This window comes from Condylura cristata, unplaced genomic scaffold (assembly GCF_000260355.1).
Source record: "Condylura cristata isolate star-nosed mole 26May11 unplaced genomic scaffold, ConCri1.0 scaffold00028, whole genome shotgun sequence".
In the NCBI taxonomy this organism is placed as follows: domain Eukaryota; kingdom Metazoa; phylum Chordata; class Mammalia; order Eulipotyphla; family Talpidae; genus Condylura; species Condylura cristata.
The window spans coordinates 27,527,942-27,543,396 of NW_004567129.1; the positions used below are offsets into that span (position 1 = coordinate 27,527,942).

The 15,455-nt window shown below is 57.5% G+C and overlaps 2 protein-coding genes across 2 annotated transcripts in view; one reads left to right on the plus strand and one right to left on the minus strand.

Moving 5' to 3' along the window:
• RYR1 (ryanodine receptor 1 (skeletal)) overlaps positions 1-11,862 on the plus strand; it is a 97,012-nt gene extending 85,150 nt beyond the window's left edge. Inside the window, exons 90-105 of the mRNA XM_012730493.1 lie at positions 2-315; positions 812-888; positions 1,405-1,558; positions 2,549-2,635; positions 3,837-4,088; positions 4,702-4,832; positions 6,701-6,743; positions 7,812-7,942; positions 8,029-8,089; positions 8,444-8,590; positions 8,777-8,911; positions 10,519-10,675; positions 11,059-11,123; positions 11,207-11,307; positions 11,477-11,528; positions 11,664-11,862. Of these exons, the coding sequence (XP_012585947.1) occupies positions 2-315; positions 812-888; positions 1,405-1,558; positions 2,549-2,635; positions 3,837-4,088; positions 4,702-4,832; positions 6,701-6,743; positions 7,812-7,942; positions 8,029-8,089; positions 8,444-8,590; positions 8,777-8,911; positions 10,519-10,675; positions 11,059-11,123; positions 11,207-11,307; positions 11,477-11,528; positions 11,664-11,759 (2,003 nt within the window). The 3' untranslated portion in view covers positions 11,760-11,862. The remainder of the gene's footprint in view (position 1; positions 316-811; positions 889-1,404; positions 1,559-2,548; positions 2,636-3,836; positions 4,089-4,701; positions 4,833-6,700; positions 6,744-7,811; positions 7,943-8,028; positions 8,090-8,443; positions 8,591-8,776; positions 8,912-10,518; positions 10,676-11,058; positions 11,124-11,206; positions 11,308-11,476; positions 11,529-11,663) is intronic.
• A 93-nt stretch (positions 11,863-11,955) lies between these two features.
• MAP4K1 (mitogen-activated protein kinase kinase kinase kinase 1) overlaps positions 11,956-15,455 on the minus strand; it is a 14,861-nt gene continuing 11,361 nt past the window's right edge. The window contains exons 26-31 of the mRNA XM_004690592.2: positions 15,274-15,448; positions 14,919-14,981; positions 14,643-14,732; positions 14,492-14,562; positions 13,656-13,711; positions 11,956-12,131 (exon numbers count right to left, since the gene is read on the minus strand). Of these exons, the coding sequence (XP_004690649.1) occupies positions 12,062-12,131; positions 13,656-13,711; positions 14,492-14,562; positions 14,643-14,732; positions 14,919-14,981; positions 15,274-15,448 (525 nt within the window). The 3' untranslated portion in view covers positions 11,956-12,061. The remainder of the gene's footprint in view (positions 12,132-13,655; positions 13,712-14,491; positions 14,563-14,642; positions 14,733-14,918; positions 14,982-15,273; positions 15,449-15,455) is intronic.

The window sequence follows — 15,455 nt, forward strand, 5'->3', positions numbered from 1 at the left end:
ACGGTGACCGAGCTCCTGGCGGGCATGCCCGACCCCACGGGGGACGAGGTCCACGGCGAGCAGCCGGCCGGGCTCAGCGGCGACGCGGATGGCGAGGGCGCCGGCGAGGGCGCGAGCGAGGCCGCGGAGGGCACGGGCGATGAGGAGGCAGCGGCCCACGAAGCCGGGCCTGGAGGCGCCGACGGGGCCGCTGCGGCCGTCGATGGGGGCCCCTTCCGGCCCGAAGGGGCCGGTGGCCTCGGGGACATGGGTGACACGACGCCGGTGGAGCCGCCCACACCCGAGGGCTCCCCCATCATCAAGAGGAAGCTGGGGGTGAGCGTGCAGGGAAGGTTGCAGGGCCTGTGGGGGCTGGGTAGGGGAGCGGCAGAATGGCAGGGAGGAGGTGGGGGTGGGGAGAGAATGGGGAATGCGAGCTAAGGGTCGCAGAGGTACAGGGCAGACACCCAGAAAGAGGGAGGGCTAGAGACAGACATCAGCGGCCTCAGACATGGAAGGAGAAAGTAGTGGGAGACAGAGGAAAAGATGCCAGGGACAGAGTAATTGACCAGAGGCCGAATTAGAGGGGAAAAGGACCCAGAGCTCAAAAGGCTCAAAATAGGACTGGTGGCACCGGGAAAGACCCGCCGGCGATGAAGGTTTGTGGGGAAGTAAGTAGCCACAGCGGGGGACCCTAGAGCATCCTCAGGCCCTCGGTGCTGAGAGTGCTGCAGACAGGTGGTGGGGGGAGCCCCAGGACAGGAGCCTGCAGTGGGTTGGTCTGAGCAGGAGGGGGAGGGGGCGTCTGCACCCTGATGCTTGTCCTCGCCAGGTGGAAGGACAGGAGGAAGAGCCACTGCCTGAGCCCGAGCCGGAGCCGGAGCCCGAGCCGGAGCCTGAGAAAGCCGAGTAAGTGGCCCTGGGCTCCAGAGGGCCCAGTTGCTCCTGGCCTGGGAGCCCCCTGATTTCCAGGCTGTCCTGGTTGCCCCATGTCCTGGCGTCAGCTGGCTCAGGGAAGAGCCCTGTGAAAGGGAATAGAGAAGGGGGTGCCCCTCTTCTCCCCTGAAGCCTGTCTGAGCTGCTCTGTGCCTGGAGCGCCTTCTACTTCCTCTCAGTCTCCTCATCCTTTCCACTTGGGCTCATAGGTCTCCTTTTCCAGGAAGCTAACATTAAACACCCCCCCCCCGTACCCCCCCAATCAAATCTTTATTACACTGGACTGCCAGATTCCACTGCCTGGGGGCCCCATTGTCCTGGGGCTCCACAAGGGCAGGGCCTGAGGCTGCCTGTCCCCACTCCACACAGGCTACCCCTGGACCAGGCACGAGTGGGCCCCAGGGCGTGCCTTTGAGTGAGTGAATGAACAAACGAATGAATGAACAAACACATTGCCTAGGCATCTCCTCACTCTGTCCTGCCCTACAGTGCTGAGAATGGGGAGAAGGAAGAAGTTCCTGAGGCCCCACCAGAGCCCCCTAAGAAGACAGAACCTGCTGCACCCCCTCCAAAGAAGGAGGAATCTGGGGGCATGGGCCAGGAATTCTGGGGAGAACTGGAAGTGCAGAGAGTAAAGTTCTTGGTGAGGATTCTGCAGGGTTGGAACCCGCTCGCCCTGGGAGACCCCTGAGCTTGCCCACACCAAGGTCCCCACCCGGGGCTCGTCTCTAAGGGGAAGCCAGGCTGGAGGAAGAGCAGAGAGGTCCAGGGACAGAGCCAGGACCTGGGCACGGGGCAGCATTTTCAGGTGTCCCCCACTGGCCCCTCAGCCTCTCCCTGCTGTGATTCTTAATCCAACCTCCACAACTTTGTGCGCCCCACACGCCCTGAGCCGCCTGCCTCGGCACCCACCCCATCCTCACTCCAGAGCTGACTCCATCCGAGGCTCATCTCTGCCCCCACGGCAGGTGTCTCAGCTCTCAGCCTTCAGGTGTAAGCCCCCACCCCCCAGGCCTGAGCCCTGGAGGGGCAGCTCCCAGTGAGGACTCAGCTTCTCAGCCAGACCCGGAAAACGAGGGGGGCAGGGCTTTGGGGAGAGCATGGCCCCAGCCCTGCTCGGCCTCTCTGCTCATCAGACTCAGTCTGACTTGGGCTGAGGAAGCCTGCAGGCCAGAAAGGGCTTGGGTCGATTGTAGGTTGAACAGGGAAGAATGAGGAATGTAGAGAAAGGTGGGAAAACAAAAAGAGGAAGGGAGATGGAAGCAGCTGTCCTCGGGGCTGGAGGGGCCTCCCACAGGAAGCAGCAGGGCAGAGGACTGATGGACCCTGGGGCTGTCTGATTTCAGATACCCGATCTGCCACTTCCTTGCCATGTGACCTTCAGCAGGGCACAGTTTCTCCCTGAGCCCGGTTTCCTTATCTGTAAAGTGGGCACACCAGCCTACTCACATCACAGGGTCGGAGGTAAACACCTCTGCACTTTAAGCTCTCAGCCCAGGTCTCGGAATACAGAACACACTCAGTAAATAGGTGGCGGGACCAGGCTTTGAGGACCAGGGCTGGGGCGTGGGCATGACCAGATGAGTGCTCCGGGAAGACGTGGACATGACTTTTCTCTTTTCTCTCATCTCAGAACTACCTCTCCCGGAACTTTTACACCCTGCGGTTCCTTGCCCTCTTCTTGGCTTTTGCCATCAACTTCATCTTGCTGTTTTATAAGGTGCTGGTCATGAGGGGCAGGAAGATCTGGGCCTTGTGGGGGCAGGGAGTAGGGGCTTAGTCCCTGACAGTTTCCCAGGATCCCTGCAGTGAAGGGAGAAGGTGCTGGACACCTTTTCCAAGAGGGTTTGGGCTGGACACCCACATCTTGGGTCCTGCTGGGGGGTGAGTGTGGGCATCTGGGTCCACCTGGGACAAATGCCTGAGAGTCTGTGGGACTGAGAAGGGGGGTGCAGGACCCTCCCTGGTGGTGCAGTGGGTTAAAGCACAGCACTTAGAAGCTAAAGCCACTTCAGCAGGAGTTCGATCCCCGCCCCGGTGGTGACCACATGGCGCGGCAGGCCTCTCCTGACCCGCCCGCTGCTCCCCTCAGCAGTGTTCTTTGTCGACCTGCCTGTTCTGCTCCCCACTCTGTCTCTGGGGAATCCTTTCACCGCCCCCACACCTCTGGCCTGTACCCCAACTCTGTATGCATAAATAAATAAAGCTTTAAAATAAAAAAAAAGAAGGGGGTGCAGCTGGGTTTCATACTCAGCTCTCTCACTCACCAAACCTGTGCCCCGGGTGCAGGCCTCCTGCTCTGCAGCACCACCTCAGATGAGCTGCCTGCCTTTCACTAAGCTGAAGACAAAGTTGTGAGGCAGAGAAACCAAACCACTCACGGGCAAAGGAATCTTTGAGGTCTTGCCAGGGATCTCGATAAGGGGGTAGAGAGGCGGACGAGCAGCGTGCTCCGAGGATGGCTCCAGTGTGATCAGACCCTGATCCCTCGCTCACTGTTGTGTGACGTCAGGCAAGGGGCTTAACCTCTCTGTGCCTTGCCTCATCTGTGAAAGCCATTCGTAACAGTAACTGCCTCTTAGAGCCTCTGTCAAGCACTCCAGATCAGTACCTGACCGATAGAACTGCACTTTTAACTGTTAGCTACTATTTGTGTTGTGTGTGCTAATATTAATGATCAGACTTTACTATGGGGATATTCAGCTCTCAATATCGTCAGCTGTCACTCAGTCCACCAGTCAGATTCCCAGGACAGAGTCTGATTGGCTAGCTTGGGTCCTGGGCCCTCCCCTTGGTCTGGATTGACAACCTCCGATACTGAGCCTGGCAGGGGCCCAGTGCCACCTCAGGAATGGGTCTTGGGTGCCTGGGAGACCACGCCGGGGTCTGGACCGCCTGGACTGACCGCTACCCCCCTGCAGGTCTCAGACTCTCCTCCGGGGGAGGACGACCTGGAGGGCTCAGCGGCTGGGGACCTGTCGGGCGCAGGATCCGGCGGCGGCTCTGGCTGGGGCTCAGGAGCCGGTGAGGAAGCGGAGGGCGACGAGGATGAGAACATGGTATACTACTTTCTGGAGGAGAGCACGGGCTACATGGAGCCCGCCCTGCGCTGCCTGAGCCTGCTGCACACGCTGGTGGCCTTCCTCTGTATCATCGGCTACAACTGCCTCAAGGTGGGCCCTGGCCTTGGGCCTGGACGGGCTGGGGGACCCCACACAGGCAGGGGTGGGGGCACGGGGCGGGGGGCCTCAGCAGGATATGACATTGGGAGCTGAGGCCCTGCTGAGAAGCCAGGTTCCTGACTGGTCACCTCTCAGCGAACACTGGGAACACTGTTTCCCAGGTCTGGGGTCTCATGGAGGGGGATGTGCGCTCTGACATCGCCTGTGTGTAAAGTTGTGATGCCCCTAAGGTGTATTAGGAGAGGTCTGCCTGGTGCCCAGGAGCGCCGTTTGGGCAGCCTTGAGACTTCACTGTTGAGTGAACAGAGGTCCCTTGACTGCTTGCGACTGCTGGTCCCCCGTCCCAGAATGCTTTTGCCCACTTCCACCTCCGTTCACCTGCCTCGCCTGCCTGCTTTATTCATTCTCCCGCCCTGGAAGAGGCCCCCAGCTGCACCAGGCAGCGCGCTGGTCATTCCCGATCCTGGCGCTGCCTTCTCGCCCCGCGGCCCTATTCCAGTCCCACTCACTCTGGGCAGGTTCCTCTAGGCTCTCCCACAGGCGCCTCCTGAGGCTGGGCCCAGCTCTGGGGCCCGACATACTCCTTTTCCTTCTCCCTACCTAGGTGCCCCTGGTGATCTTCAAGCGCGAGAAGGAGCTGGCCCGGAAGCTGGAATTCGACGGCCTCTACATCACGGAGCAGCCTGAGGACGACGATGTGAAGGGGCAGTGGGACCGGCTGGTGCTGAACACACCGTAAGGGCCCTGCCGTGGGCGGGGAGCCTGGCGGGGAGCCTGGCGGGCTTCCACTCCAGTTCAGGCTGGGCTCGGAGACCTGGGCTCCGATCACCCGCGCTGGTCATTCTCCCCAAGTCTTCCTCCTCTGTGTGACGTAGACACGTTTCCTGGACGTTTAGGTAGGGGTAATGGGGACACATGGGGTGTCCTCAGCCCCAGCCTTGAGGCACTGGTTCAGGGAGTCTGAGGCGGAGCCAGGCTGAAACCCCGCCCCGGAGACCACCTCAGCCAGGCCCTGCACATGGGAAGCAGGGAGCCATTGGATATCGGGACTGAGCCCAGAAGGGAATGAGAGTCTATGAGGGCCACGTGGCAGAACTCCACACCCACTAGTGCACTCCCAGCCCTCCACCTCCCTCCACACCAAGTCCTAGTTCAGAGTCCGCCCAGTAGGGCTGCATGGTGAGAATCAGAACACGGGGTCAGGGTGGAACCCCGGGCTGGCCACATGCTAGCCGGGAGATCTTGGGCAAGTCGCCCAGCTGCCCTGTTTCCTCATTTGTGAAATGAGGATGAACAATCGCAATGACCTCGGAAGGATCTTGCAACCTTCAGTGAATCCATGTAGTTTCTGGAGCAAGGGAGTCGTAGATACAGTCGGGGTTACTTCATTATGGGGTCCTGCCCTGTGGAGGCGATGTGAGGGGGCCGCGGAGAAGCCACAGGAACACGCGCCATCTTAGACTCAGCATCCACACGTTCAAGGACAGGTGCTTGAGAAGAAACACCTGTTTCAAACAGTGTCTGCCCAGATCGTGACTTCTGAATACACTTCCCGTGAGAAGCAGCCAGGCTGCTGGAAGCTGCAGGCTCGGGGCCTGGGTGAGCCAGCGTGGGCCGATCCCCGGGGTCTTGCGCTGGAAGGCAAGGACGTGCTTTGTGAAAGCTGGCGATGCCAGCTGCGGGCTGGGAGGGCTCCTGCTGGCTAAGCCGGGGCAGTATGCGCATCGATGAGAAGAGGAAACGCCTTGGACCAAACGTCAAGCAGGTCTGAGTGGACCGAAACGTCAAGCAGGTCTGAGTGGATTCGTATAAGGCTCCAGTCCTCCTCCCCAAGGAAACCCCCAGACTCATCGGCCATCTTTGCGGGGTGCCAGGGCATCACCTTGTCGATTGGAAAGCTGGTAAATAAAGTGGCAAGTCATCATATAAAATGAAGTGAAAGTGCTCCAGAAAGCATCCTCTGCCGCTGGAGCCAGATCAGCTGCTGACTCAGGCCCCTCCTGCCCGCCCCCATGCAAGGGCTCCCCCACCCCAGCTCAGTCTCTAGTCTTTTTTTTTTTAAGGCATTGCTACATTGTTTCTTTTTTTAAAAAAAAATCAAGATTTATTTATACATACAAGAACTGGGGTACAGGCCAGAGTTGCGGGGGGGGGGGCAGGGAGAGAGGATCCTCCAAAGACCAAGTGGGGAGCAGAACAGGTGGATCTACTGAAGTACACTGCTGCGGGGAGCAGCGGGAGACAGGAGAGGCCTGTTGCGCCCTGTGGGTCAGCTCCCTGGCCGGGGAGTGGCTGGGGACAGCTTCAAGTGCTGTGCCTTAACCTGTGGCGCCCCCAGGGAGGGCCCAAGTTCCTAGTCTTTTTTGCACTCCCAGCCCTGAGTGCAAGCCCCCTGCCTCACCTGGGCCCCCAAAGAGCCGTGGGGAGAGCAGTTGACCTGGGACAGCTCCGTCCAGCATGAGGCCTTTAGATCCTGACCCCAAGTGAAACGCAGAGTCCCCTGTAAGAAAAGCCTTGGAACTTCAACCCCTCCCCCCCACCGCTGGCCTGTCTGGTGGCTCCCAGTCTCCCCTGGCCTGACATCTTGGGCTCTTTCTCCGCAGGTCTTTCCCCAGCAACTACTGGGACAAGTTTGTCAAGAGGAAGGTGAGCGAGCAGGGAGAGGGTTGGAGGGACCCCCCGGGCTGGGTCACTGGCTGCCACCAGATCACCCCTGTCGAGCTTTGGTGCAAACTTGTGCTGCATGAGGGGCGCTGCCCACAGAGGGGCACCTCAGTTTTGCAGCTGGAAACACGCGTGGTAAACATACTTCCCTCTTTCTACGAGATGATACAAACATAGCCTAGAGCTGACAGAGGAACTGCTCAGATATTAATGATAAGGAAGTGAGGCCTGCTGTTTGATGCACACAGATTTCAGAGTGTGTGTTTGGGTTGCCTGCTTCCCCACTCCTGTGGCAGCCTTTCTGTGCCTCAGTTTCCTTCACATTCAAAGCAAAAGAACACAAGATAAGTCCTCACTGTTGCTACCATTCATTCAACAAACACTGGGCACCTACTGTGTGTGAGGGGTCATGTTAGGGCCTGAAATGCAGCAGTCAACCAAACGATGATTCTGACATTTGAGCTGAAGAGAGATGAAGACCACATTTATAACGCTCAGGAGGTGAAGTGCTGGGGAGGTGAGGAAGCAGTGGAGAGGGTGGCGTGTGTACTGGAGGAGGAGCCATTGCTCCTTCGTGTAGGGTGCTGAGGAGGCAAGCGGATTGATGAGGAGGTGAGAGAGCGAGCCGGTGGAAATCTGGGGGAAGAGGGGCTTAGGCAGGGGCAGCCGCCAGTGCAAAGGCCCTGGGGCAGGAATGTGCCTGCAGTGTTTGCAGATCTGTGGCTGGAGCAGTGTGAGAGAGGGGTACCTGGGAGGAAGTAAGTTCATACGTGACGGAGGGCCCAGGTACACAGGATTCCTTGCCTCTTGCCTAATGCAACAAATTCTCTCGATTTGGCCAATGAATCAGCTGAAATTTTCTCAGTTTGAAAATCCCTCTTATGCCAGGAACTGAAGAAAGCTCTCGCTCTTCTTCACAGAAAACTGCACTTTTCATTGTTCAGAGTCCAAGGATCCCCAGAACACCCCATGTGGGCCCCCACCCTCCCCACTACAGCTGTATCAGCACACCCACCCACCCTCCACCCTCACCCCTGCTCCCCTGTGCAGGTTCTGGACAAGCATGGGGACATCTATGGGCGGGAGCGGATTGCCGAGCTGCTGGGCATGGATTTGGCCTCCCTGGAGATCACAGCCCACAACGAGCGCAAGCCTGAGCCGCCCCCAGGGCTGCTCACCTGGTGAGCAGGGCGGCAGGGGCAAGCAGCGAGGTGACCAGGTCTGACCCTCAGGCATCTGACCTCCTTGCTTCCCCCACCCCACACAGGATCATGTCCATCGATATCAAGTACCAGATCTGGAAGTTTGGGGTCATCTTCACAGACAATGTGAGGAGGGGCCCAGAGGTGGGGAGGGGCTTGCAGAAGGGCTTCAGGAGGGCTCCACCCAAGGTATTCCTGGACAGGGGCTGATCCCTGAGCCTCTGTGAACCTCAGATCCTGGGGTACTCTCTCACCCCACCAAGGCTCCTTGTTCCCCAGAACAGTCTTTGGTGTTCCCATTGTGCGCTTGAACTCCCTAACGTTGTGCAGAGTACCCCCGATTCCTCTCAGGATGGCCTCTACTCTGCATACTCCTTAGCCAGAGAGGCACCCTGCCCCCAGAACACTCCAAACCTTCTCGAATGTCCCCTGGGCCAGCAGGCCCGTGTGCTCCCTGACACCCGCCCTGTGTGTCCACAGTCCTTCCTGTACCTGAGCTGGTACATGGTGATGTCCCTCCTGGGGCACTACAACAACTTCTTCTTTGCGGCCCACCTCCTGGACATCGCCATGGGAGTCAAGACTCTGCGTACCATCCTCTCTTCCGTCACTCACAACGGGAAACAGGTGTGGAGGGGCCTGCAGGGCCGGGCCGGCGGGAGGAGCTTGACTTGGAATGGGCCTGGCTGCCGGAGTGGGGAGGCCTGAGAAGAGGGCGAGGGTCACAGGGCTGATCCAGTCAGGACTGGGGAGGCCCGGGCAGGGGGAGGCACAAGCTGATTCTGGACCTGGCCTGCCCCTGCCCTCCTGCAGCTGGTGATGACGGTGGGCCTCCTGGCCGTGGTGGTCTACCTGTATACCGTGGTGGCCTTCAACTTCTTCCGGAAGTTCTACAACAAGAGTGAGGATGAGGACGAGCCTGACATGAAGTGTGACGACATGATGACGGTGAGCCCCGCCCCCGACGTGCCCAGGCAAGCAGCCCACCTTCCCCCGACCGTAGGTTTTCAGTCTGTGTAGTGGGCTAATAATACCTACCTGGTGGGCTTTTGAGGGTTCCGTGTGCTGATAGCACATAAGATGCAGTGCCAGACACATCACCCAGGCAAAGGTCAGCTAGTGCTGTACTAGTATTTACGCTGTGACAGCTTGACCACTCTTCGGTGACCTGGGGAAACCACCCCTCCCCCGCTCCGCTGTCCTCACCTGTAAAGTGGGTGTGCTGCAACAGTGCCCGTGTCCAAGGGTCGGCAAAAGGGTGTCCCCGACCCTCTCAGACTAGATGCCTCAGCATAGAGCCTGGCTGCCATTGAGGATGACACAGATGGCCGCACTGCCGTCATCTGTAGTTGAAAGTGTCACCTGACCAGCTTGCGTGCCAGGCAGGCCTGTGTCTTCTCTTCCCTTCTAAAGCAGGGGCCGTGGCCCAAACTGAGCTTCACCCGCGAGGGGCATGGCGCACCACTGAAGCGTCGTGGCAGGCCTCTGTCAGGGTGTCCTGTGGTTTGACGCCCTGCTCTGGGGACACAGTCCAGGTCCTCACTCTGACACCTGAGCACCCACCAGACCTGGTCTTGCACCCAGACATTCTCACCGCAGTCACTGGCCTCTTGCTTATACCCAAGATACCAGGCTTCTCTCACTTCCGGGGGACACAGAGAGAGAAGTCTTTCCCCTGTGCAAGGCAGACCTTGCCCCCCAACTCCCTCTACCACATGGAACCTTCGGCTCCCCCGCTCCAAGTGGATAAAATTGAATCCCTTCACCGTGGCTTGTGAAGCCAAGAACGAGCAAGTCTTGCCTGAGTCTACCCACAGTCCTTCTTGCTTTTTGCTCTGGCTGCCTATGCCTCTTTCAGTTCCCCTAAGGTCATGGTTTCCTCCGGACTCACGCCCTTTGCTCTTGACACTCTCTCTGCCCCCCATGTCAGATCCTACAGACACTTACACCCCTTTAGTCACCTTTCAACTTAAATGCTGCCTCCTACAGGAAGCTCTCCCTGACCACTAACCAGTCCAGGGCCGGCAGAGCTCTGTGACTGGGCCTGCCTCATCTCTCTCCCTGCCTTGCCTCACAGGAGCTCTCTGCTCCAGTCTCAGTGAATCTCTTTCAGTTCCTCACAGAGCAAAATGTGCTCTGTCCTCCCCAATGGTGGTGTAGCTCATGTGGTTTTCTCTCCCCCCTAAACACCTTCAAGCTCCAGCTCACACAAAGTCCCCTTGCCTAGGAAGCCTGGGCTGATCACCCCAGCTGGGTCAGGCTTTCAGAGCTTCAAAGCTTTCTGTGCTTCCCCACCTCACCCTTCCTCACACTGTGCCTCCCCTCCCGCTCTGCCCCACCTGACCACGGGCCTGCGCTCTTCCCATCGCAGCCCTGACCAAATCCAGGCTGTCGCTGTCTGATGCCGCCTTGGTGAGCCTTGTCAGGGCAGAGCCCACAGCTGTCGCCGTCACTGCGGTGGCCCCCGCCCCCGGCTCCGGGCCCAGCCACCGGGTAGGTGGTAAATGCCAGATGACTGAATAGTGACCGAGATGCTTCTCTCCCTGCACCCTCAGTGTTACCTGTTTCACATGTACGTGGGTGTCCGAGCTGGCGGGGGCATTGGGGACGAGATCGAGGATCCAGCAGGCGATGAATATGAGCTCTACCGGGTAGTCTTCGACATCACCTTCTTCTTCTTCGTCATTGTCATCCTGCTAGCCATCATCCAGGGTCAGTAGCGGTGGGGGTTGGGGGGTGGGGACCCAGTGCTCAGAGCTAAGAGTGCAGACCCCCGATCCAGTCTGGAATCTAAACTGGCTCTGTGTGTCCTTACTATGAGACCCAGGCAAGTCACCTCTCTAGGCCTCTGATTACCCGTCCACAAAATGGGGGTGTTGATGGCGTTAAACTCAGAAGGTTGTTGTCAAATTAAGTCAATTCCTAAGTGTTAAGTGTCTGACTCATAGTAAGTGCACTAGGCGTCATTTTGAGGAGGCAGAACACGGCTGGGGAGATGTGGGGTGGAAGGCAGGGCCCAGAGGTACGTAGCCGGGAGATGGAGGAGTCTCCGTGGGTCAAAGGCTGTGCGCTGACCTGCGTCCTGCCACTCCCAGGTCTCATCATTGACGCCTTTGGTGAGCTGCGAGACCAGCAGGAGCAAGTGAAGGAAGACATGGAGGTAGGCCCACCTGGGGCCGCCGGGAGTTCTCAAACTCAGGGACAGTCGCGGGGCCTTGACTCGTGTCTTCCCGCCTCTCACAGACCAAGTGCTTCATCTGCGGCATTGGCAGTGACTACTTTGACACGACTCCTCACGGCTTCGAGACCCACACACTGGAGGAGCACAACCTGGCCAATTACATGTGAGCCTGGACCCCCTGGCCAACCCGGGTGGGGGCGTGGCCACTGAGTGCCAGAGCGGTGGTGGGCACTGACCCTTGGGGCTGGCCGTGGGTGTGGTGCCCATGTGGGTGGTCTCCGAGTCAGCCAGCCAGGTGGTGAGGGTGGTCCTGACCTGCCTTCCACCCCCAGGTTTTTCCTGATGTATCTGATAAACAAGGACGAGACAGAACACACCGGTCAGGTAAGGGGTGTTAAAGGGAGGGCAGTGGGCCTGAGTTTTAATACAAGGGCCATCAGTAGGGGGCAGTAAGACGCTCATATCATTATCGAGCCCGGGAAGAGACAATCAACCACCTCTCCCCCACCCCCACCCTAGGAGTCTTACGTTTGGAAGATGTACCAAGAGAGATGCTGGGATTTCTTCCCAGCTGGAGATTGCTTCCGCAAGCAGTATGAGGACCAGCTTAGCTGAGCGCCCCCAGCTGGCCCTCCGTCCCCACCCAAGTGCCTTATTCTCAGAGCAAGCCCTGTAGCCCGTACCCCATGTTCTGGAGAAATAAAGTCTCCTACATCCCTCCTGTCATTGTGTCGGATTGGTGACATTTCAGGGTGGGTGGGCATCCCGGAATTCCGCCTCCCACCCCTCAAAAAAAGAAGACAACAGCAGAGACGTTAGTTCCGTTTATTGAGTGACAAAAATCACATCCTGACCACTAGTGTGTCTATTGGGGGTGGGGGTGCAGGGACTAGGTCCTAGGGACCCTCCCTAGGGCCTCATTCCTGGATGTAGAGATTGCTGGGGGCAGTGGGATCATCTGCTGGGCGTGTCTCCACCACCACAGGCCTGGGGAAGGAAGTCAGGAAGAGGTCAGTGGTTCCTTCATTTGTTCATTCATTCCTTCGAAGCTAGGGGCTGTGCCAGTGCAGCGCTGGCAGCGGCAGTGAAGGAGCAGGGCCCTGCCCGCGGGGCGATCAGTCCAGAGTGGCGGAAGAACATGAATCAGTGAATTATCTGATTTCCCCAAGGGGCCAGCCAAGGTGCCCCCAAAGGACAGATGGTGGAACCGCAGGAGTCTCAGGAAGGAGCTTGGCTAAAGGGCAAGGATCAGCCTGTACAAAGGCCTTGAAGTGGGTGAGGAGCTGGGGCTTGGCTGCAAAAGGATTAGGTCTTCATCTTGAGGCCACAGGACGTTTTCTAGATCCAGATATATACAGTGGCTTTGTTTATTAGAAAAAAGGGAGAAGATGCTTGTGTAGACACAGTGGGCAGAAAGAGCTGCCGACAGGGAGGTTTTTCAACAGTGACACAGTCAAATCTGGATTTTAAAAGACCTGTCTGCATGTCACAAATCTGCAGGGGATCTTTGAAGGGGCTCTCCCCGGCTAAATTGGGGACTATTTGTGCTTCAAAATAAATAATGGTAGTAGCAGGCTGTAATTCAGAGAATGAAATGGAAGTCCATGAGGCCATGCTGAAGGAAAAGTTTCCTGTAGTAGAGCAGCCACTAGTAAATGTGGCGAGTGTGAAAAAGTCACCCCAGGAACCACCCTAGTAACATCCAGGCAAAAGTCGTCAAAGTTGCTAAAAGGAATGGGTGAAGTAGCTAACCCAGAACTGACAGAGTGGGATGAACTGCCAGATCCCTCCTGGCGCTCTGAGAACGCGCCGCCTTGTCTGTGATATTACCGAGCAGCTGCTTAACCTGGAAACCTCAAACCCAGCTGAGGGACACTGTGTAAAACCCACTTTCCTGTGCTCATGAAAAGTGTCAGGGTCATGAGAAATGGTCTGAAGACTTGTTCCAGGTTCAAAGCGAAAGAAACAGGACTCCTAAATGAAACCCGTGATCCTGAATCGGACCCTGGGCCAGGGGGAGAGTGTTCGCTTTTGGCGGCTGAGAGTATCTCTGTGACCCTGGCGAGACTCGACAGTGTGTGGGTGAGGTGACCGAGGCATCGGTGTCTGGATTCTAACAGCCACATTGTGGTTTGTAAGGACATTCCCTTGTTTTTGGTTTAGGACACATACAGCCAAGTATTTAAGGGGAAATGGGAGTCTTAGCTGCAGCTTTCTCCCAAACAGCCAGAAAGGGAAGGATACAGCAAATTTGTGTTTGTTTGTTTGTTTTTAAAGTTAACATCTGAAGAATTTGAGTAAAGGAGACTTTTGCGGCTTCTTGTGAGTCTAAAATTATATCAAAATGAAAATATTCCCCTTGGCTGCCCGTGGAGAACGAATTATGGGTAAAAGATGGAAGCAAGGAAACCAGGTGAGGCTGCAGGAAACAGGTGGTTGGGGACACCACAGGATGGCCTCTCCACATCAGGAAAGCCCCTTCCAGCCCTGTCCCCTCCCAGGAGACCATACCTGGGAGAGCCCAGCAGACGGAAGGTGAGGGTGGGGTCTCTCAGCTCCTGCAGCAGCTGGGGAAGAAGGTGCTCATGTCAGTGTCTGGAAGACTCCTCCCCACTCCCTTAGAGAGAGCAGGGGAGGAAGGCCCCAACTGCTAGTCTCAGGTCCAGAAATAATCATTCTTGCCCAATATCGCTCACCAGCTGTGTAATCTTAGGAAAGTTACTTGACCTCTCTGTGCCTTGGATTACTGACCTATGAAATCACAGTGCTTATCTGATAGGTAAGCATGAAGATTAAATACAAGAAAACCTCTAAAGACAGAGCGTCAGAGTGTGGCACATAGTATTCTATGAGCAAAACCCCACTTTCTGGATGGAAAAGTGAGGCACTGAAGGGTGAGTCATTTGCCTAAGGTCACTCAGCTAGATTTCAACCCAGTCTGGCCCTTGCTGTTAACCACCACATGTCTCTATATGATCCCCATTTTGTAACTAGGAGACTAAGTTGAGGAGAGTAGAAAAGTCCCTTGCACAAAACCACTCAGTGGCTGGACGAGCTCTGGACCCTTTGCTGGGCACCCAAGCAAGTAGGCTAAACTCCCGCCCACTCTAGAGGCCTCAGCCATGATCAGACTCATCAGTGACACAGCCTACCTCCCTCCAGCAACCCCCACCCACAACTCCTTTTCCAGTTATGCCCCAAGCTAAGCACCACCCAAGAGACCCTGAGTAGACCCTGTCTAAGACTGGAAGACACTCCAGGACTCACACCCGACTCAGCTCTGCCAGTCTGTCTGATGAAGGTGATGGGAGGGGCCCGAGGGCAGGTATTGAGATGGGGGTGCTTACCTGGTCTGAGCCTACAGCCCACACCTGCACTCCATGCTTCCAGAAGGCCTGGAGCCGACCCCCAACCATAGCTGCGGGGAGAGCAGTGCCTGTGACTTGGGTATCGTGGGGCCTCCCTCAGGACCCCAGGGCCCTCCTGTCCTGCACCTACCCACAGCCTCCACCGCTTCAGTCATGGGGATCTCTGGCGTTCGAAGACCCCGGACTGGAGCCCCCTCAGGAGTTACCAGCTTCAGAGACCCTAAAAGAAGCAGAGAAAAGATGTAATTCCAGTGAGCTGGGTTTAGAAGCCTACCTAGGACCTGGGCAATGGACCCAGTGTGAGAAGCAAGCAGGAAGGGGTAGGGCCCAGAGGGACATTCTGTTTCTGGCACAGGGTCTGGGGTTGAAGATGCAGGCCCAGCAGGGAGGCGAGGAGGGCCCTTACCGTCCATCAACACCATCACCTTGTCGTCTTCTACCTGGGTCACCTGTACTGGTCCTTTGTGCTCTATTTGAGAGGCGGGGATTCAAGAGCCATTTCACCCTATAGTACCTTCCTCTGTTGGACAACCTCTCTGAACCCCAGCAAGCGGGTTAAACTCTCGGGCATCACAGTGACCCCGCTGGGTCTTCAACAGCAGGAGTTATAAATACTGGCTTGTTCCAGTACTCACCCTCCACCCGGTTCCCAAATACGCCCCACGTGAGCACCGCCCAGACACTAAGGGCCCACCCCTCTTAAACAGTCAATTCGGGCCACTCCCAGCAGCCCCACCCCCAGCGAGACCCGCCCCACTCACCCGTGCTCATCTCGCCCAGCCAGCAAGACAGCGCGCCGAAGCGCACGGTGTGGAAGAGCACCGACTTCGCCGGCCGCCCGGGGCTCACGCCGATGCACACGGCAGGTAGCTCAGAGCCCGGCCCGGTCAGCAGCGCGAACACCGGCAGGGGCGTCGGGAGCGGGAACAGCACCTGCTGCGGG